At 34.5% G+C, this 22,806-nt stretch overlaps 3 protein-coding genes across 7 annotated transcripts; 2 read left to right on the forward strand and 1 right to left on the reverse strand.

Moving 5' to 3' along the window:
* Positions 1 to 6,495: 6,495 nt before the first annotated feature.
* LOC128860055 (RNA-binding protein Rsf1) lies at positions 6,496 to 7,733 on the forward strand. Its single transcript, XM_054097283.1, has one exon. It carries the CDS (start codon positions 6,659 to 6,661, stop codon positions 7,262 to 7,264), a length of 606 nt encoding a protein of 201 aa, XP_053953258.1. The 5' UTR covers positions 6,496 to 6,658; the 3' UTR covers positions 7,265 to 7,733.
* Positions 7,734 to 11,853: 4,120 nt separating this feature from the next.
* Positions 11,854 to 13,168, reverse strand: LOC128860058 (protein FRG1 homolog). Its single transcript, XM_054097289.1, has 4 exons — positions 13,045 to 13,168; positions 12,592 to 12,979; positions 12,092 to 12,291; positions 11,854 to 12,022 (listed from the first exon to the last, which is right to left on the reverse strand). Exons 1-4 carry the CDS (start codon positions 13,101 to 13,103, stop codon positions 11,875 to 11,877), a joined length of 795 nt encoding a protein of 264 aa, XP_053953264.1. The 5' UTR covers positions 13,104 to 13,168; the 3' UTR covers positions 11,854 to 11,874.
* Positions 13,169 to 14,119: 951 nt separating this feature from the next.
* On the forward strand, positions 14,120 to 22,501 carry LOC128860056 (DCN1-like protein 4). 5 transcript variants are annotated; one of them, XM_054097285.1, is made up of 7 exons: positions 14,120 to 14,246; positions 14,941 to 15,129; positions 15,184 to 15,581; positions 18,109 to 18,200; positions 18,265 to 18,518; positions 21,452 to 21,659; positions 21,719 to 22,501. In XM_054097285.1, the coding sequence occupies exons 3-7, from the start codon at positions 15,475 to 15,477 to the stop codon at positions 21,790 to 21,792; spliced, it is 735 nt and encodes a 244-aa protein (XP_053953260.1). In that variant the 5' UTR covers positions 14,120 to 14,246; positions 14,941 to 15,129; positions 15,184 to 15,474; the 3' UTR covers positions 21,793 to 22,501. The 5 variants fall into 5 exon arrangements, with proteins under 5 accessions (XP_053953260.1, XP_053953262.1, XP_053953261.1 ...); XM_054097286.1 differs by lacking the exon at positions 14,120 to 14,246 and adding an exon at positions 14,585 to 14,779; XM_054097287.1 differs by lacking the exon at positions 14,941 to 15,129.
* Positions 22,502 to 22,806: the final 305 nt, after the last annotated feature.

Genomic DNA, 22,806 nt, shown 5'->3' on the forward strand with positions numbered 1-22,806 from the left:
TCACATTTTATAGGAACCAACAAATTTTCATTAGCACTAAAATCTTCTCAGAGTGACCTTTTTTAACATTCTTTAATAATAAAATTTTGTTTTTGCTTATAGCTTCGGTAGCTTTGAAATTATTTAATTATAATTATAATTAAATTAAAAAAAAAGAAACAAACACGAAACTTAAACATTTTCGCATTTTGATATATAAAAAAGCATTAAATTTATTGCGAAGAGCAAATGGTTGGCAACACTTCACAACTTGGCAAAAGTGACGTCACGCACTCTCTGATGGGCGCAATCTTGTTTCTATCATTCTTGGATAGATACCAGGTTTGATCTTTAGGTGTCAGGAAAAAAAATTTTGAGGGGAACTTTGGAGTGCACGTCATTCGTTTTGTGTTTCACTAAGCTAAAGCTAAAATTTGTGAAACACAAAACATATCTGTCAAATTCACTCAGAGCCGAAGAACGGTCTACTAAGTCGTACACCTCTAAAAATCGTTTCACCATATGGTATTCATGTATCCAAGAAACTTACAAAGCATTTCATTTTGAGGGGAAGCTGCAAGTTTTTACTGGATATATTTTTACTTGTAAGAAAATGCAAGTAAGAAAAACAGCTGAACGCAAAGTGAGAATAAACAAGAATTCCAATTTGCGAATTGTGTCGAAATTCCAAATTTAAATAAAAACTCTCATTAAAATTGAGAATGTAAGTAAATATATTTTAGATAAAATTTATACAGTTTATTTAAAGTCTTAATATATGAAATAGAAATCGGTCAATGCTATAGAGGTATGCACTTCTGAACCACAGCCTTCAGCAGCAGAAATGACCACAAGCCCTTTTTTTATGCTTTGTAAAAAATGCATGCTCATATCAGTTAAAAGTATCTTCCAAAGTAGAGTAACTCTCAAATCAGCTGTTACCAAAATAAGCAGTTATCAGCTGTTTTCAAAACAAATGCTGGTATTTAAGATAAAAATGGTTAATAAAAATGTTTCTATGATGAGCTGGAAGAAATCAATCCCATCGCACAATACGTCGTACATAGAGAAGGTACGAGTCCGATGACTTTTACCTGAGCTTTAAAACTCGTACCAAGCAGCGCATCAAGACAACAGAGATCTCATTGAATACATTTAGACATGGCAAATATGAAAATATGGACACAAAACCGGTCTCTTTAGATAGAAAAAGTGCTTTCTGAGAGTAGTCGCTTTTCGGCGGACCTTTATGGCAAATTTCAAAGTGCATTTCCACTTCTTTCAGTTCTCCTCATAGGTACCATCTGGCAAGCGAAGTTGTCAAAAGTGTAAATATTTTAGCCTATTTAGGCTGTGTGCGAGTTAATCTAAATTATTACCCAAATAGGTGAAAATCCCAAATCAGTGGAACACGTCGATAATGCAATGAATAAGAACAATTTAGATTATTTTTGAGCATACTTGTCATAGATTTTAAGCAGTTTTTATAATATTCCCAAAACAATGACATAAATTTTTTTTAATGGCTAATAGTACTACATATATAGTACAATAGAAATTGTAGTGGCAGGCTTATTCCCTACCTGTCAGAAATCAAAATAGATTAACGAAACCAACGCAAGACTGAGTCTTGTCGAGGCCCTATGCTCCCGATAGGAGCGAACAAGGGGGAAAAAAAATAAAAAAGAAAAAAATAATAAAAATAAAAAAAAAAACATAAAAACATGAAAACAAAAACCAAAAATAGTACTACCAAAACCACCATAAAATTATTAATTTTATGTCGGGTGTTTTTTTTAAGCTTGAGAACTTAAAATGAGGTTCTGTCGAATATAGAAAAATGACTGGCGCACCAAAAACTAGACGCTGTGTTGAGAATATTCCTGCTGGAGCGCAAAGCGTTGCTCAAAACATCGATATCTTGACGTTCACAACACTAAAGTATTCATTAATCAACTGTTTGGCGGATTTTACGTGTAGACGTGCTCTGGATGGGCATTTAAATGTTGCCATTTTTCACATGCATATAGTTGTTAAGAGCCGTATTTTGAATAAGAATATCGAAAGAATTTGAATTTTTACATGTTTTATTTTAAAATATCATCGAAGCGTGTCTTTATTTTCTTGTGTTTTCTTCAGACTTTTTCCTGGTGCTCTAATTTTGTTATCTAATTTTGCTATTTTTCTTTATTTAATTTATTTGGGGCAGACTTATTGCTCATTGATAATATTAAATGCACACACATACATACATACTTCTTTGGTGAAAACAATTTTTTCAAAATTCACAGAATTATTAAAGTAAATTTTTGAAAGTAATTTAAAATAGTTTTTGTTGTTAGTTTGCAGATATTTCGAGATTAAAAAAAATATAAGTTGTGAATAGAGGTAAAAAATATTTTTTGTTAAACCTTACCTTTAAGAAAAGTTCCTAAGTAACTATACAATCAGTAAATCATTGTAAAGTAGTTTATATTCCGGTTTGCTTATAATAATATTTTTATTAAAATTAAGTTATTACTTTTATATCAAGATTATTCAAAACACCAAACACGACACTACAGATTTTTGTAAGTTTTATTATATTTTTTTATTATGAATAATATAACAATTAATTATATATTATTATATCTTTTTATTAAATATAATATAAGAATTGATTTTAACACATTTAACTTTACCTTTCTTACTCTTTTTAATATTTTTTAATTTTTATTTTTAATTTTTATATTTTATGCTTGGACTTAAGTTGTTAAGCTATCTGCTGTATTACAATTTATTAGTTTTCATATAATTTTTTATTCCAAGTTGGTAAATATTTCACACATAAACTTTTATTCAATTTTTTTTTATTTTTTTGTTTTTTTGTTAAGAAATAATTAATTGATTTTTCAAATTTATGTATTTACTTTTTTTTTATTTATTAGTTATTTTAATGTATATTTTTAACAAAACAATTTATTTTTCTTTTTACTTTTGCACTTTTTCTCTTCAAATCAGCCACGAAGTGGTAAGTTGAAATTCACACATTTCTGTTAAAATTGTTTCACCATCTCCATCCCCCAGCCTTACTCACTTTCACCAATGTCCGCTTTCTTTCACTTCATTTCTATTCACTTCATAAATATGTGCCTATGTACATATATTCATTGTCTAGGTGAAACAAATATTCAACACTGTCCCGTTATAAAAGTCGCCGACGCGCGAAAAATTAACAAGCAAATATTTAATATCCTTAATGGCCAATAATGCTCACATCATCAAATTGCGAGACACGAGGACTATGTCGTCGTCACCGTCGTCAACGCGTATTAATATCGCAGTAATAGCGAGGTAACAAAAATAACCGTTTATCCGTTTCAATCACCCACGTCCAATTTCGATAACGTACTAACTTCGACTAGGATACAACACGCACGCCAAGCATAAATCCGAACTAGCGCCAGAGTCAGTCAGAGTTACTGTCGCCGAAACGTGATGAAAACATAGTAGCTGCTGTTGGTGCTTCGGCACTGCGCGTTAGCCACACAAAATTTCCGAAGTTGATATCCTGCAACAACACAGACCGGCAAAACAACGACAATAGACAGCAACAATAACACATATGCGCGCACGGGGGGTGGTGCGTTAAGTTGTGGCAATGAGGATGATGTTGATGGCGAGATGGTGGCATACGGCTGAGCGAGGTAGTCAAATATTAGTGTTGGAAAGTGCTTTGAAATTTGTATTGAAATACAAAAGCAAGCGGTGGTTGTTTCGACTGCACAAAGTAGTAGTACCACCTTCCTTCAGCTGTGCTCCGCATTCGCTTGTTTTGCTTCCTTGGCAGGTCGTCTGCTGGTTCTACTTTCCACATACATACAAGCACACATACATACATACGTAAGTGCTGCATGAAAGCAAAGTTATGGTCATCAATGAGTGCATGCACTTGCAGAGGGTGGTTTTGGGTGGTAGTTAGTGTTTGATTTACTCATTTGAGTGCAGTTGTTCGCAGTTGCGGCGCTCTCAAGAGCTGCTGTCTACAGTCAGAAGGGTTGTCATGAACTGTTTTAGATGTTGAAATGATTATCGATGTGAATAACAACAGATTTGAATCATACATTCAATAATGCAAAAGAACAAATTCGTGGTATTACCAAAACGAAACGAATAATTGAGCACCGGAAATTAAAAGCATCAAATGACTGCACTGCATTATCGGCATATGGAATTTAAGGATGTAAAAAATAATCGATAGCTAAAGAGGTATCAACACTGTGAACAAGCTCTGTTGCGAGTTAAATTTCCTAATGCAAAATAAAAAATTAATCGAAAATTATAGTTCTACCGTCTAGGTAACCAAATATGCCCATATTTGTTTATTATCTACAATAATAGCAAATTCATTTTTTTACTATGAGTAGTAATAGGATTTCAATTATTCTAAACTTTTTGTTATATGTCGCGCAATCCTACATTCTCACCGTCTTGTCCGAAACAATAATTGTTATTACTCACTAGCCAAACGTGAAAGCGTAAGTCCGAAAGATTCATTGTATTCACAATTTTTACATTAGTGTATTGGTATCGAAATTGTAAGGACACTGACACAGAAATTTCAAAACTAGTAAAATTTTAGCACTTGCGGCAAGTAAAATTCAAACACATCGATAACCGTGGCATTTGAAAACGTTTTTGAAATGAACTGGCACTTAATGCAAGCCACTTGCAGGCCTTTTTCGAGTTTTTCGACGAAAATAGTTTCGTCTACCGGTAAAGAGTCTACCAACACATTAATATTCCGTGTCACAGAATGTAATTTGGAATTTTTAAGTTAAAAAGTAAGACAATTGAGATTGAATTTTTGAGAAATACGATAAATGTTTACCTATTACCAGAGGTACAACGTAAAAACAACGCAAAAATAAATTATTTTTCAATTTACGGAGCAGCACCCAAAAACGCTTAGAATTTTACAAGAAAAAAACGAACTAAATTTCGCTTAGAACGAAGAGTCGGCCATTGGGCACACTAAAGATACAACATTTTTGGTTTATTCAGTATTCACTTATTTTAGGAGCTGAGTTCAAAAAGTCATCAAATACGATGCAAAATCTGTTTCAATGTAAATAGTTTCTAAATGCAAAGCAGGGTTAAGGGGTTATACGCAGTTATGACTTTCAAAAAAATCGATTTTTTTTTATTGCATTTTTGTAATGTACATATATTCAAAAGTATACGCACGAAATTTGAAGTAGATCTAAGCAATACTTTCGGAGATATACCTAAATATGTAGAGATGCCTCGGCACGTTTTAAGGTAGGTATTGAAACTTTAAACGTGTTTTTTTCAAAACGGCATTTTTCAAGTCGGTGTACACGATATCTCGAAAACGGCTTGTTTGATCGGTCAACCGTTTTAACTCAATCTTTAAAGATACATTTTCTAGTAATTAATCGTTCCTTTTGTAAATCTGATACTTATTTTCCATTTTATAATCAATTTACGGCCAAATTTTAACGTAAAAATCGAAATCATTTCTTTTAAAAGCTGCCATTTTGTGAAAATTCACTATTTTGATTAGCCGAACGATTAATTACTAGATAATCTAATATATTAACCAAATTTGTTTGGTTTTTTGGTTTCAGATGATCCAATCCTGAGTTACGATGTACACCGTAAATCGTCTTTTTTTAAAGGAGGTTCCAGAAATTGCCCGCAGCGCGCTCTATAATCAACATTTTCATAAATAAAAAATTTTGTTACGTTCTTGAAGGATGCTTTTATAACCGCCAAAAATTGTCAAATTAAAATATTCTGAAGTTTCTTCAGGATAAATCCTTGACAACCCGTCTTTTATTTGCTTCATAACTGCGTATAACCCCTTAATATAGGTTTTTTTTAGTTATTTTCACAATTTCATAAAGCTGACAAGCGAACAAAAAACGTTTTCTGAAAAAGTAAAGTATATTTGTAATGTTGTTTGAGCAACGGTCTTGTGATATTGATGAAATGAAAGTGATAGATTGCTTCAAATATATAAATAGTTGAATTAATGAACAACAAATAATTTAGCTCTGACATATATTTTCCCAGTTACCTATAACTGTAACCTATTCATTTATATTTCATATTGCTCGTTATCCACTACTACAAACCAAGGCGCATTCATTAAAGGTGATGGCACTAGACCAACAAAACTGTTCTGTACATTTGATTGTCAAAGCAAAGTATTGAGAAACTAGAAAACATATAATGAATTCGCCTTGTTTTATTCTGAACTAACAGCCACGTACACACGGCGAAAGAAAAAAAAAGAACTGATTTACCAACACCACCTTTAAGGGATTCGCCTTGCTACAAACCCAAAGCTTTCATGTCATTTCAATTAATTTATAAACACAAAATCCAATTATCGTCATGACTACCTCTAATAATTCTATTACAATTCCGAAAAATGTGCTCGAACTTTGCAATTCACATCCGTTCCGAAAAAGCAACTCTGCATGTGAACCAAGCCAAATGCCGACATTTTGTTTTTCACCCGTCGTTTTGAAAGCGAAGCACAGAAACTATTATACACACACAATTTAATCGATTGAAGCCATTCAGAGCAGCAGCAAGTGTACCAACGTGAGCAGAAAAAGTGAAGAATTTAGTAGCTTCCCATATTAATTGAGTTTAAAATAAAGTGAAAATGGGTGATCAACGAGGCACACGCGTCTATGTCGGTAATTTAACCGATAAAGTGAAGAAGGACGACTTGGAAGGAGAATTCACCAAATATGGCAAGTTAAATTCAGTTTGGATTGCTTTTAATCCACCAGGCTTCGCTTTTGTGGAATTTGAACATCGTGATGACGCCGAAAAGGCCTGTGACGTGCTCAATGGTACAGAATTGTTGGGCTCACAGCTACGTGTGGAAATCTCCAAAGGCCGGCCACGTCAAGGCCGTCGTGGTATGGGCGACCGTGGCCGACGTGACTTCGGACGTCGTAGCAATAGTGGAGGCGGTGGCGGCGGTTATCGCCAACGTGGCTCTGGTAGTGGTGGTGGACGTTACCACGATCGCGGTTATTCCGGCGGTGGTGGCCGCCAAGGTGGCGGTTACAGCAGCCGTGATGGCGGCAGTAGTGGCTTCAATCGACGCGACGTCTACGGTAGCAGCAGCGGAGGACGCGATAGTGGACGCTCGTTCGGCGGTAGTGGTGGATACGGTAGCGGAAGTGGCGGTCGCAGTGGTGGCAGCAGCCAAGGTGGAGGACGTTTCAGATCGCGTTCACCAGTCGGTCATCGCTTCTAAACTAAGAAGAGCAGGAGAGAACAAAGTATAAAAGAAAAAATATTGTGTTTAAGAGAAGGTAGCATGATGAGGTGATTGTTGGAACTCGCTTATTTGTGTAGGACTAACAAAACAGTTTTAAAAATTTAGGAGATTACAAGTATGCAGTCATAGTTTTGAGAGTATTTGAGAAATGCAAAATTGCAATTCGTTTTAGAAGTGTAAGGGCTATCGAAATACGACACAAACACCATGTGTTTAGACCGAAAAAATATTCATTAATTGGTTTAAGTAAATGTAGAGCAAATATACATCATGAGACCAATGATGAGCACGATGATGATAATATATAGAAAATGTCTACCCGCTACCGAAATTTAAACGCTAATTATAAGCTAATTCGAAACAACCAAATTACTACGCAAAAAAAAAAATCATAAATAAAATATCTTCAATATCTATGTATACTTAACAGTATTCGTAAACATTATCTGGATGTATTGATTTTCTTCGAATTTTCGTTTATAAAAGTTTATGTTAATTTTTCGCTAATCTTATCTACACAAACATTTCAACTACGACATACGACGTATATTATTCTACACTTCCAGCCTCAAATCCACGCCTTACATGCTCGCTCGCGTATTCGCATTTTCCAAGCTCCAACCTCGCATCTCCGAATTGGCTACGTTTTATGTTATCTACGCAGACCCAAGAAGAGAGCAAGCTTCGAATATTCAATCCAGCGCTGTCTACACACGCGTTCCTAAGTTTAATAAAGCGGACTAAGCAAGCGCAGAAACTATCAGTTATAGTATGTCCTCCGTTAAACATTTTTTAATCGTACTTCGTTTGTATATTACGCTCACGAAACACGTTTTCCAAAACTTCCAACATTTTTAAACTCAGTCCTCCGCCTTTTATTTTCGTTTGCCACCATTGCGTCGCACATTTCCGCTTTTCATATTCATCGCACAATATCTCGCAAATCAATCAAGTAATCAGCTAAACTGAAAATCCGAATTGTATCATTCGTTACAGAACGCGTCCAACTATCTTTTATCTATCTCCGTCTGCGCTTCCGTACAAAACTTAAAAAACACTTCGCATACCAAATTGAAAAAGATGCTATGCTTCGTACTTGCCCATGTATACCCCCTTTCCCTCCTGAAACCGACTATTGTACCCCCTGCTAAATGTTTAATGCAATAACGTCATGTTACGCTACGAAACTATGCATTAATTGTTGGGTACAACCATTCAAAACCCCTTAGTCGGTAGGGTAAACGCGTTAAACGTTGGCGGGCCAATATCCCGCTTGCAACCTCAAATGCACTATGCCAGCTTACACAATTAACAGTAGTACAGCCGAACGTGAACTGAAACACATACCAATGACTCTTTAACCTGAAGGACTGACTATGAAACACTACTTTCTTCCCACTAACTGACTATTTTCAAACTGTTTTTGGTTTCAGCGACCGTTAATGATGAGTTAAAAATATTGTAAGTATTGCATGGTAAGGGGTCTCTTCATAGTTTTTTACACGCTAAACATTTAATAACTACTTTATAGTGGAAGTATTTTCATTTTTTGTGAACACAATATCGGTTTATTGAAACGACTGTATAATTGAGTAATATTTTTTTGACTTCAAAATATGATGAAGTAATGCAAATGTATTGACATCAAAAACTCTGAATTATTTCCACATCAATTTAAAATAATATACAGTTTCAAAGCAAATATTCACTCAAATTTTTATTATATTTTGGGATTGTCCGTAAACGCAATACTACAGTTTCACTGCATGATTGGAACTTGGACAACAGCAAGATAAGAACTGGACGGGTTGCAGAAATCTGCCTTATAATGGCACTACTTGTAAAAATTGTTTGATTTAGATGTACACGATCTTATCGCTATCTTAAATCGTGCAGTGCAGCTGTAATATTACGTTAAGGGGCAAACATTTCATTTGAATAATTATTTAAAATTTGGGGCATAATGGTATGAAATAATTTATCTTCACTTAACTAGTTTCAATTAAGGGGATTTAACTATCAATTATTTTTAGTGGACAATTCCAACGAAATTTTACCTTACATTCTAGTTTGCCTATACTTCACTTATTAATTATCGCCTTAAAGGTGTTTGACCTAAAGGCACACAGGTTTTTGACACAAAAGCATACTATTTATTGGTCCGAATTGGACAAGAGCTCGGCTTCTATCCATGGTATGTATGGTGCACATAATATATGTGCGTAAATATGTATATAAACGGTTTTTTTTTGCAAAATAAATTACTAGCTTAAGCACCTCTCCGAACACCTATTGTATTGAGAATTTCAATGAGTAATAGTGATTCATCCAAAAGCAATTGCTTGAAATGTATATGTACGCATATATGTATATAGTATATACGTGCGCATAAATCTGTACACGAAAAAATTGAAAATTTCCTTATAAAATGCAAATTTTATGTATGTACATAATTTAATTTTTTTTTTTTTTTTTTTGTTAAAAGTTAAATTCGCTTATTAGAAAAGAAAAGTTGATGAAATATGTGCTTCGGATTTTTTTAGTTAGAAATTCCTTAATATTTTGCATCATCAGAATTAATGTATTATTTTGGAAATATTTACATAGTCCATAGAAAAAAAATACTAGTTAATGAATTTTCAAAATAGTTCTATATTCATACATAGGTGCTTAACATTAAGTTCGATATTAGTTGCAGTTGCTCTACCTCATAATAATTAAAACGCCCCCAGAGCTGCTTAAAGGTTACGGATTTCAATTTGTCTGAGAAAATCTCTATTCCAGTTTCGGTATTTTTTATTATATTGGAGAGACTTTTTGTTGTTAAAAATGTAGTTTATGAGAAGTCTTCGGCGCACTGGTCTTCCTAGTGTAGCCTTTTCTGCGTTAGCGGAAATGAGTGAATTTCCATTGACTTCTGATTCTCTTGAATCAGGCGGCATTCAAGATGTTGTCATGATTTGGGTTTAAGTTATCGTTAGATTTTGAGTGCATCAAGAAGCTCAATTTACTAGGAATGCATGTGTACCGAGGATCGAGGTAGCGCGTAATAAATTGAATAGAGCGGCTGAGGTCTCGTTATTAAAAGGTCACAAGCAGTTCCTTGCCATGGTACAACACACCATTAAAGCAAAGAGCTAAGGCTACGCGACGTTCCACCAAACTATGGGGCTACGCCAGGCGAATTCCTTTCTGGGGAATATAATCAAAAGAAGTACAGGCAACTGATAACTCTTCCTCAAGACAATTTAGAATGCTCACAGGAATTCTCTCAAGTCACTGCAGAAGTTTGTTGCTATAGCATAAACATTCCCCATACATATACGAGGAATGCTGCTGAAGTGACAGTCCTTGGCCTGACATAAGTCCGGGTCGTTCCGGTTACGTAGATCCGACTGTCGTGGGAACGTGTAGAAGTGAACTTTATATCTGGTCAAGGACTGACACCTAAGCACCATTCCTAAAAATTTATATGGCATATTTAAAGTTATTACAACAATAACGTCACCTATCAATGCTCTTCGGTAGTTTAAAAGAGATTTGAAACACCCATGCCTTCCAAACATGGATCCTCTATCTGACACGTCCTGTGTCCGTTTTATTCTTCATACATCTCGTCATAATTTTTCAAGAAATATTCTTTTTGAAAATATAGAAAAAATGGTTTCTTCGAAATTTGTGTAATTTTCAAGTCCTTCATCTTCTATTAATGTTTCATCTTCAATGTCGTCATGTGCCAAACAGCAAATGTTGTGTACAATACATCGATCTATAATTATTTTAAAAATTCAGCCCAAGTCTGTATTTATTGTTAAGTAGGTAATCGCGTGAAAATTACTTTAAGTATCCCGAATACATTTTCAGCACCAATTCTTGTGGAAGAATGTAACAAATTGTTTATGTTACTTCTTAAAAATGCTCACGGTCGTTCCAGTGGAAAATAGAAGGTGCACACAAAAAATCTTTTAGGCCGAAGTGTCGGCCTTTGGGTACACTACAGATAGATTACATGCAATTCTTAAGGATTTCATGGTTTGGTCATACAAAGCAAAATTGTGACAGTAACTTCGACTGCCACATCATAGAGTTTTAATGTCCGCTCATTTCACACGTACACCTATATCACCAACACAATCTCAATTTTTTATTAAGATTACATTCTGTGCATAGAGAAATCTCCAACAACAACAACAGCAGGGGTGTCTTACGAGAAAAAAATCACAAAAGCTCATCGCCTGATAAACAATAGTATAAAATTTGCTGTCCATATCCACATGTGGATCAGCATCGACACACGCCTCATAAATTGCAATAGGAGGTCAAGCTTTTAAAGGCGTATGCAACAAATTTTTTAGGTGTTATAGGTATATTATCGTGAGCTCACAAGCTTGGATGTTTTGCTTAAGTCATAAAATAGTAGCACTATGGAGTTCTACACGTTGTTACTTGAATGCTCTACAGATTTGGCATTACGAATACAATACTATTTTTCTGTTGTAATATCAACTAGTTTTATTCAGCTTGTATTTTGATTGCATTCTTGTTCAAAATTTAAAAGCAGTACCTTAATTTTTTTGTTTTAATATTTATTTGCAATATCTATCCGCTTTCATTTTGCTACGTCGATCCAATAAAGCTTCATGTAAAGTACCATGCTCCTTTGCTACTTCAAGTTCTTTGACGTCATTTTTGTTGATACGTAATTTCTTGTCCTGGAATTTCTGAAACTTTTTGCTGTAGGATAATAGAAAAATTATTACATATATATGTAGCATATATAATATACAAATCAGTTAAACATACACATAATTCTTTTCTACTTGTGACAGATCACCCTTTTCTTCCTTTGGTTCTTCATCCTCTTCGGCTTCGCGCTGCGCATTGCATCGTATTTTACAAATTTCATGCTCAGTCACTTTCTTTCGCAGTGCTACGCAAGCATCATCTTCTGGATCGATGGACATGAAAAATCCCAATTCAGAAAGAAGGGCCATTCTACCATCCTGCAATAAATGTTATGAGTATTTATTTAAAATCATATAATTTACTTATAAGTAAATATATAAATATTTATTGCCCGAGCTCCTCATCTGGTGTGCGTATTGATCTTGTTCCACAAATGGAGGGGCACACCGTTTTGAGACGACTCTGAACGGCAAATTTTTTTTGAGGAGCTTTTATAAACATACTGCCGCGGGGCGACGGTTATTTTTTATTTTATAAAACAACTTTCTATAATTTCTGTCATGCACCACCCCCTTTCGGCTACGGAGGTCTCATTTAGTTGGTATTAGTTTACTTACCTGAAAAATGGGTTCCCATTGCTCCATGCTACCAACAGCTTCTGAACGTCCTGTAACCATCCCATCCTTTTCGATTTTCAAATATTTTCCATAGCCAGATTTAATTGATATCTTTGTGTCATTTATAGGGAAAGCTGTGAATATTTCTTCGGGTTCCGGACCGTCGCCTTCGTTGTGTGGTGGACCTAGTGTGAACAGACCATTATCCAGCGCTTTCAAATAGAAGCGTTCCCCAAATTCTATAGCAATTGCACCACTTATTTCAGGTGTACTCTTTGCCAACCACCATCCACCATGTCGTAGTGCATCTTCATCTATTTCGGTTCGACGTTTCTTCGCCTTGTCTTTATCCTTATGTTCTTTGTCCCGTTTGTGCTTCTTTGATTTTCTAAAGTACGATTTCAAATTATTCCAAGTATTTCTTTGTGTTAAATATACTTCAATTATATTTACTTCGGTTTTTCACCCTTTAGCACTAATTTTCCTACCCTCACGTTATCATATGCCGACATATTTCTCACAAAATTGTAGCAGAAACAAACTTTTGTTTATATGCCGGTGTTCAATGCGCCGTAGAGTTCAACAGGGTTGTATTTCTGTTCGATTTAAATACTAAATTTGATCGTACAACTATTGTACCTAGGCAATGCACTTTTGTATGCCCAAGTTAAAAATAGGAAAACTAAGTTTTGCCGTCAAACGCATTTATACTTTACATAATTAAGATTTGTAGTGATTTAGTTACTTTATTTGAAGACTGCAAAATTATGTAGTCTTTAAATGTCACATGTGTTGTCTATCGATTCTTAAAAACCCTCACACTTTTGCAGTTAAGCCATCCGCTATTAAAGAATATATAAAGTCGAAGTAATAGGAGGTAGCTTCACTAAACTAATAACAACATTTACTGGTATATTGTTTTTTTTTTCAATTTGGTGTTTGGATTGTCAAAGTATCAACAAGAATGTACGTAGACATATAAGACAACAACAATGAAGCATGATCATTTGACATTTCAACTAGAAAATCGCTAAATATAACCAAACAAACTGCTATAGGGAACTCAGCTTTTACGAATATTTTCTTGCAATATTTCCTTCAAGGCGATGGACAGTTTTGCGTTCAATTTCAGCAGCTGATCACTCCTTCGACAAGGAGCATTTTCAACGAAAAGAGAATTTTCAGCGGTTTTCCTGACGCTGACATCTTCTGACATCTTTAAAATGAAGCTGCCTAACACATGCTTTAGCCTATATCATACTTGTAATTTCGTGTAATATTTAGCAAGTCGTATGCATGAGCAAGTTGAAGAATAAAAGTTGTAGGTATACCACGTGTACTGTTGAAAGAATTCTTAAAAGGCAAAGGAACAGAAGTTTTCACATTTTCATTTACACAATTTTTAAATCTAAAACATTTTTATTTCATAGTAAACAGTTTGTTAAATTAATTTTTGTTTTATTTCATCCCTGTGTGTACAATAACAAAACGCACATGCCAATTAGAATTCAATAATGCAATTTGTCAAATTAGCCATCACTGAACGAGCTTGTACCATTCTTCGAACTGCAGTCGATTTCATTCCACACAAATCTAAATACACCAAAAAGAGAAATTCTTGTTGCCATTATAAAATAGTTTCATCCATTCAACGGGTAATTTATATTTATCTATTTGTGTGTGAATTTAGTTCAAAATAAAGTGTATTCGTCAATTTGAAGTGCTTTGAGGTGCGGAAATAGCAAATGAAGCCGCATATAAAGTGAAGAAAGAACCGCATGCAAATTCATAGCAGCGGCGACAACGTCGACGCAATGGGTGCTTTTATTAAAAAGCATGACGAGAGCGGGGCTGTATAGGACATTGGGAGTAAGCGAAAAATAGGAGCCAACAAATCGCATACAAATGTTGGGGCAGGATATGCCGCGAATAGGCACAACAAAAAGAAGTGTCAAAATGCTAATAGCTTTCTTGTGCATGCAGTTCACAGTGTTCGGTGCCGGTGATGTCGGCTAGAAAGCACGAGTATATTTACGCTTGGTTCACGCACGATCCGGAAACTGCAAGAAAATACATTATTAGCTCCACCTACGCTTGGAAAAAGATATTCCGGGAAATAGAAACAACATTGTTAATATAAACCTCATTATTTATTGTAGAGATTTCATAGAAAATCTGCAGCTAATTGGTAGGAAGCGTGCTTTCATATGTATATTAAAGTGATAATAGTCAAATGGTCTTTCCATTACTTACAATGGATGAATGAATTTTTTAATGTCCACCCACTATCCTGTGCGGTGCCTCGTTTGTAGTTCATATGCATCTATAAAAAATTTCTCTTTTTTTTAGTTCATGCTGGCGTTGTTGCTCTGCATTTTCTCCGTATGACGTTGTGTTGCGCTCTTTAATTTCCAATCAAACAGTCAGCCCACAAGTACTTTTGTTTATGGTGCTTGTTTGACATTTGCTACAACCACCAGCTGTGCGAAAAATCGAGTGCGTAATAAAACGATGCTCGAAAGCCTAAAAGCAGACCAAGTAAATTAATTATTGAAATTCTTATTAAAAAGATTTCATAATTTCTTTTTTCAGAATTGTCTGCATTGAAGAGGAGCTATTTTTATAATAAATTTCAAGTAAAGAAGTCAAAAATTACATTGAAGTGAACGTTCTACGCTAAATTACTATACACTCATACGGATACATCGGCATACGCACATATAGAGATTAACAGAGGAAAAGAGAAAAAGAGCTACCGGCCTGCTCACAAATTTATAGTTATTCACAAGAACCGATAATCATCTAAATACAAAAGATACGCATATAATTTTGGTTTCTTTTATACGTACGCACACGCTTTTAATAAACTTTAAGGTGTTTGCTATGCCCCGCGGTAAACGACGTTCGAATCACGATATGGGGGGCGAAGAGGAACGTGCAAATTCCAAGCGACCACGCGGTGGATATGCGACAACACAACATACTAGCAGGTAATTTTTTTTACATAAACAAAAGCACCTTTTTTCTGAAATTTCATACATTCAATCTAACAATATACAGGCAACTGATAAGGTATTTATTTTTAATTACTACGTTTACGTGCTGAAAGTTTGTACTAAATTATTCAGCAAATCGTTGATAAGCGTTGTCATGAATGGTCTAATTTTATAAAAAGAAGTGTCGCACAAAAAATAGACTGACCTCACGGTACTGTGCAAAAAAATTCAATAAAGTTGATAAACAAAATTTCCGTCATTTACGCGCTCCAAACATTTTTTTTGCTCATAATGTACTTGTAAACATTTCGAAATTTCTAATCGATTTTCATACTTACAGTTACCTAAGCTTGATTTGTGTTAAAAAGTGAATAAGCAATTTAATGCAGACCGCAAACGGTCCTACAACTCGAATTGCAGATAGCCTTAGAGTGATTTAAAAAAAATGTTGGTGCTTCATACTTATATTTTAAAAAGTTCATGTTGCGCGTTCATAAAGAAGAGCTAGATTAATTAACATTAAACCTACCATGACGAGTCAAATGTCCCATTTTAAACTTTTGGTCAGAAGTTCTTAGAAATAACATTATTATATACATACATACATATATAACATTTTAAAGACGAGTCATATGAATAGGAATACATAAAGTATCTGTAGGTTTAGTGTTAATCCAATTTTCCGATATTCTGTCGTTAATTTGCTTTCCTTGTCACAGTCATCCACCAACTTAGATATTTGAAATATCGTACCTTTTCTAGATTTATTGTGCGGTTAGCTTTGGCCACTCTGGTAGATAATGGTAATGGTTTTGAATAATTTCTATATAACTGGCTTATATGTCATATAAACACCCTTTTTGGGTGTGTGGCCGTGCTCCTTCTCTTATTTGTGGCGTCCATCTTGATGTTGTTCCACAAATGGAGGGACCTACAGTTTTAAGCCGACTCCAAATGGTAGATATGTTTTATAAGGAGCTTTTTCATGACAGAAATACACTCGGAGGTTTGCATTGTCCACCGAAAAGCAACTGCTACTTTTTCTTCGAATTTGTGTTTCACGGAGCTTCGAACATATGCCTTCCGAATGGTAGTCATGCACCATCCATTCGGCTACGGCGGCCGCGACCGTGTAGAAAATCCCTTTTTTATATTCACTTACTCTTTTTTGTTGCTCTTGTTTTTCACAGCACTGTATGATATTTGTTTTTTTTTTAAACGTGTTAATTACAGAAATATATTTTTAAAAAAGTTCCAAGCAAAAAAATTTAAATGTCACATCATTGTGCCGTTAGTCGTATCTAACAATGATGAGGAGTATCATATCCTGAAAAGTTGATAGACATTTTTTTAGTTACTTTAGTTACTAGTATTTTAACTCTTAATTCTTTTTTTTTTTTACTGGTATTTCAACTCGAAATTCTTTTATTTTTTACTTGTATTTTAGCTCGAAATTCTTTTATTGTTTACTGGTATTTCAACTCGAAATTCTTTTATTTAAAAAAAAATAATTTTTTCTCCCTGCTAAGTGCAAAAGCACTCCGTATGTCTAGAACTTCTACATCAGTTTCATTGATAACTGACTGTATAATTCGCATTTTATCAGTTATTTTGCCGAGTTGTTATTGTTTCTGCTATTTCACTGATAACATCATGGAGTCTTGGTGTCATAGACATGCAATTTCGCTGTGGCTGTTAGTCATAATTTTGCGAGTAGAAGTGTTGAAGCTATTGGAGCTACGTACTATACATAGTGCAGTAATGAAGTTGAAGATACCCAAGATCAGTATAACCAACAGGTAGTGCTATGAAACGCATATATTCCTTCCTATCTTGTTGGAAGCTGTAATTATAGTTGGGGCAGCATTTAGCAGAGAGATAAATCGTTTGGAAAATGTGCGAAATGCATATATTTTTTAAGCCTTTCGTTCATTTCGTTTTGCCCACGGGTAGTGCGTATTAAATATAATTTCTATTTGAATCCATCATGTGCCTGAAGTAGCGCGTGGGTACGCTGCATAGTCTCTTTATGATATCATCTGTTTACATGCGCATAGCTAATTTTCTTGATTTTTCTGTGTTTGTAATAGTTTCAATTTCCACCGGTTCCTTCATCGATGATACTGTGACTTTTGTTTTTTTTTTTGTACTCTGCTCTTCGTTTGCTGCCTTATGCTGTTTTGGTTTGTTATTGCTTAATGTGGTGTGGCTATTTATAGGGGAAGGCAACAAAAACAATAATAGAAATCGAAACTGCAATACTTTCTTCTTGTCTTGAATATTTTATTTTATTTTATTTTTATTCTACGCGTCTCTAACTTAGTTACGCGCATTTATATTCAACTAAAATTAGTATTTTTTATTTCACCAATTTTGGTACACATTTTTTTCGCGCAAATGGAAAAGTATTGAAATAATATTTGAAACTATATACACACACATACATACATACAAAAATATATATATATTTTTGTCGTTTATTAGTAATAGTATGTGCTTATTTGCGATTTCCTATTTGTAGACGCCACATCAAGGCTGAAGATTGTTTCAGCCAAAAGCGTTGTGCCGATTGGTTTTGCAAATACACAAATCCCGATGAACCGGACACACTAGGTAAGTATTGGTAGTATTTTATTTTTAACTTTACTATAACCTTCGTTTACTATTCACTACACAGGTCCTGATGGCATGGAGAAATTCTGCGATGATATTGGCGTTGAGCCGGAAAATGTTGTGATGCTTGTGTTAGCCTACAAAATGGGCGCCACACAAATGGGCTTCTTTAGTCGTTGTGAATGGTTAAAAGGCCTCACCGAATTGGAATGTGATTCTGCTGCAAAAATGCAATCTAAATTAGACTATTTAAAAAGTATACTCAACGATCCAAATGTCTTCAAAAGCGTATACAGATATGCGTACGATTTTGCCAAGGTAAGGTTAATTTTACATCAGAAAAAAAAAATGATAAAAACATTTGGGTTCGTATTTTGTGAGGTTATCAACAATTAGCGGATGCTAATAGGGGTAAATCGTTGAAACAACAGTCGTTGAAAGTCAGGTAAAGCCCGAGACATTGCGATACATTGAACCGGCCGTCTTGGGAATGTTTGGAGTTCTCACACTTCCCGCACTATGCGTCGATATGAAGTTCTAGTTATCTTTAGAAGTCAATAATAATCCTCAAATTTAGGGGATACCTTTGATGTGGTTGTTGTTGTAGCAGCATAAACATTCCCTATGCATAAAAAGGAATGCTGCTGGAGTGACAGTCCTTGGCCGAATATAAATCCGGGTTGTTCTGGTTACGACTGTCGACTGTCGTGGGATATCTTTGATAATTAAATCCGTTCTATCTTAGCGGGGCGAATGGTCGATTATTAATTCTATAATTTTCATTCAGTGAACAAACTTGGCATACCATTGGCTTCGCCCGCTTAAATTGATTTGCGAGTTTGCTTTGCAAATACAAATTATCCTACTATCATGCCGTAGGCTTAAATTATAAATGTTAAAATCGCCTAATATAATACGGATTTCAGCCTTGAGTAACATATCTATGCAAATCAGGGCAATACCTTGACGAGCAGCGGTTGGCACGGCTAGAACTGCCAGAAGTTCTGTTACAAGTTAAGTCCGTTATAGATATGAAGTTATAATACTTTTTTTTTAGTGAAATTAGTTTTATTTAATCACGTAAATATTAAAAAAAAAATTAAATTCTCATCCGGTCACCATTCACCATTCATTCAATGGGTCACCATTTGCTTTTACTTCAAACGATTAGACCATTCAGCTATTGCAGTACGCACGGTTTCTACGGATATTGACGTCGCCGGTCAAACCAAAGATTTTTTGAGACTCTCCAAATTTCTGTGAGGTCTTCGACAGCCTATGTTCTCCAATTCTGCCCACAAACTGTGTAATCCAGTTGATTCAGATCTTACAGACAGCCAATCTTCTGCGGCTATGAACCCAGGAATATTATTGTTTTTACCCACTGCTGGGTTGTTTTCGCCTTATGGGCTGGAGCGGAATCTTGCTAGAATATCCAACGCTCTCCATTGAATATAGTACTGCTCAACTACTTCACCACGCCTTCTAAGACATCCTCCTGGAAAACTTTTGTCCCGGTTTGAACCCGTTTTTCGCAGACATGAAGTATTGTAACACCATTACAAGACACTCCCCACCAAACCACTACGGAGGCTGTATGAAAGCCACGCTTAACCCTTAGAACAACATTTTTTACGTCTTTAGAGGTTTTAGCATAGATTTTGTCGTTTTTCTTATTAAAAACTTCTTCAACGGTGAACATTTTCTTATCTATGAAAATAATATTTTCATGGTCGTTGACCTCCTACCACCGAAGAAGCTGCTTGCATCAGGCGAGTCTAATTTTCTTTAAGCGCGTTGTGAAAAGATGACCAGTTGAGCGACGGAAAGCTTTCATGTGGAGATCATCTCTAATTAGTCTTGACAAGGATCTGGTCGACACATTCTTTACCCTGAACATGGCTCTCTGCCCTGTAGCGGGAATTCTGCGGATTATTTCTCAAACGCCTTTTATGGCTGCACTAGTTCGAACCGCGCGAGGACGACCACTTCTTTTTCTGTCTGTCACTTAAGACGTTGGGGAAGTACGATTGATCGTGCGGTAAACAAATATTTTCGAAATATTAAGTTTTTCCGCAATTTGTAAATCTCACTTGCACTTTTACCACACTTTTGTAATGCAATCACTGCAATGCTATTTTCCTTAGCTGCCCACTCCAACGTTAACAAGCGAAATTTGCCCCGAAACTGAGTATAATTTATGAATAGATGCGAACAAATGAAAAAATAACGAAACTTTTTTTTGCGAATTTCTTCTCGCCGTGTGTATTGTAAAATTTGTCACAGAATTTATGACAAGACTAAGTAAATGTCGATTTTCAATAAATTTTTTTTTTTGCTAGTCAATTGCTTTTTTTTTACAAAAATTAAAGCATAGCATTAATACATCATATTTCGACTTGACTTTAGCAAAAATTAAAAAAAAAACTCAAGTTATTGTAAAAGTTGTCGCCGTTTGTGTGGAGCCCATTTCTCCAGAAGTCCCTTGCGGGGATCATCATAAGTCCAAGAGAAATTAGTTTTATTAATAGATAATATTGTGCCTGATCGAAGCTTTTTTTCAAAATTAACAATATGGCGGCATCAGGCAATATTTTTTAGATTTTCGAGACAAAAACCGACAATTAATAGTTTAAAAAAATCGAAATTTTTTAAACAAAAAAATACTTCGATCAGGCATAAGTTTTTTATGTTTTTCAAAAGCAGTATAAATTTTATTGAAATCTACCAAGCGGTTTTTAAGTTACATTGATTAACAGTTCAAAAACATAGTTTTGAGAAAAACGCATTTAAAGTTTTGCTATCGATTTATGTATAGTTATACTAATTATTTAATTACTTACACTGCGTCATCTATTCCTGGGCCAGATATTATAATAGTTCTTCAGCCGTGATAGCAGTTTCCAAAATATCGATTTGCTATTGCCTACATAGCTTTCTACCTTCTCGAGTGTTATCGTTAACGCGCTTATCTGCCACTTTCATACGTGAAGCATCCATTTTTTCAACATACGAACGCTCCGGAGCGCCCGAGTGCCCTTTTGTAATTGTTGAGTAACTCGAAAAGTATTTGTTGGATTCACTTCAAATTTTCACAAACTATTTTTGAGATATTACATTAATTAAGAAAATGCAAAAAAAAAAATTGTTTGAAAATTCCCCCTTACCCCTTAATATTTTTGTAAAAGTTTGATTTATGCTATAATACTAATTTTGATTTTCTCGCGCAATTAACGTTTGTTGACTTTCAGGATTCCGATCAGCGCAGCATGGATATAAATACAGCAAAAGCAATGCTACATTTGCTGCTCGGCAAACATTGGCCACTCTACCCGCATTTCGCGCAATTCCTCGATCAATCAAAGTACAAAGTTATTAACAAGGATCAGTGGTGTAACATACTTGAGTTCTCGCGCACAATCAACAACGATTTGACGAACTACGATATTGATGGAGCATGTGAGTATTACAACTAATGTTTGAGTACACCAACTAATATGTTTTTACCGTCATTTCAGGGCCTGTTATGTTAGATGAATTTGTGGAATGGTTACGACTGCAACGCACATGCACGAGTACTGCAATAAGCTGAAATTATCTTTAAAATATAAAATTTATGATATTAAAAACAAACCACAATTAATAACACAACTACAAAAGGATCAACTAAAATGAAACTCAAGTACCACAAATAAACAAAAAACAGCATATTCCAAAGCAAAACAGTAAACAAATTCAAAACTTATAACAACAACAACAACTACTACTACTACAAGAGGTACCAATCAGTCAACCAATTACCCAAAACAAATGCAAACAAAAAACTAAATTAATGATTCACTTAAAAAAACAAAACAGAATAACAACATTAAAACATGAATAATGAATGAGTACATTTAACGTATTACTATTATGATAACAGAAACAAAACCACAAAAACTACTACTACAATAAATAGTATCTACTATTGTTTGCTTCTTACTAATATAAATCATAATGATTACAAATAAGTTACCATTGATAATGAAAAGGTGAAATTTGAAGCAAGAGCCAACACTGCGTATATAGGCATACATATAAACCACATAAAATATGCATGCAAACATTGGGCATGGCACAATAGACTTATCTATCACAACATACCAGCATTCATCTAAAAAATTATGCCGAACAACTATCTTGTAAATTGCATGTATTAAAGTGATACATTTATAGTGGTAGCATTTGGAATATTCATGATATTCAACCCAATTATCCCAAACTGAAAAAAAAAAACAAAAAACTGAAAGTAAACAAATGCATATATGTAGTCATATTTGGAACATTTAGTATTTAGTAATGGTAATAATAATGATAATAATTGTAATAATGATGGTGATGATGCCAATGAAGGAAAGCATGTTTAAAATCAGTTAAATATACTGATTGCGTGAGACTGTGGAAAAGCGAAAATAACTCGCGTCAACTTTGATAATTAATGTTAAAAAACAAAAAATAAGAAAATCTGAGATACATACAAAACATATTCAAAATTAAAAACATAAAATTAAATATAAAAATAATAAGAATTATGAGTTTAAGTTGTAAAACAATCATTGCTTCTAAT

Source organism: Anastrepha ludens, chromosome 4 (genome assembly GCF_028408465.1).
Source record: "Anastrepha ludens isolate Willacy chromosome 4, idAnaLude1.1, whole genome shotgun sequence".
Lineage (NCBI taxonomy): Eukaryota > Metazoa > Arthropoda > Insecta > Diptera > Tephritidae > Anastrepha > Anastrepha ludens.

Excerpts from the sequence above, each read along its gene's own strand:
- LOC128860055 (XM_054097283.1), top strand. The coding sequence starts at position 6,659 with ATGGGTGATCAACGAGGCACACGCGTCTATGTCGGTAATTTAACCGAT.
- LOC128860058 (XM_054097289.1), bottom strand. The coding sequence starts at position 13,103 with ATGTCGGCATATGATAACGTGAGGGTAGGAAAATTAGTGCTAAAGGGT. Across the intron at positions 12,292-12,591 it reads AATGGGAACCCATTTTTCAG|GATGGTAGAATGGCCCTTCT; the intron begins GTAAGTAAACTA and ends CATTTATTGCAG. Across the intron at positions 12,023-12,091 it reads CAAGTAGAAAAGAATTATGT|CAAAAAGTTTCAGAAATTCC; the intron begins GTATGTTTAACT and ends ATTATCCTACAG.
- LOC128860056 (XM_054097284.1), top strand. The coding sequence starts at position 17,241 with ATGGAGTCTTGGTGTCATAGACATGCAATTTCGCTGTGGCTGTTAGTC. Across the intron at positions 17,387-18,108 it reads AAGATCAGTATAACCAACAG|ACGCCACATCAAGGCTGAAG; the intron begins GTAGTGCTATGA and ends TCCTATTTGTAG. Across the intron at positions 18,519-21,451 it reads ATGCGTACGATTTTGCCAAG|GATTCCGATCAGCGCAGCAT; the intron begins GTAAGGTTAATT and ends GTTGACTTTCAG.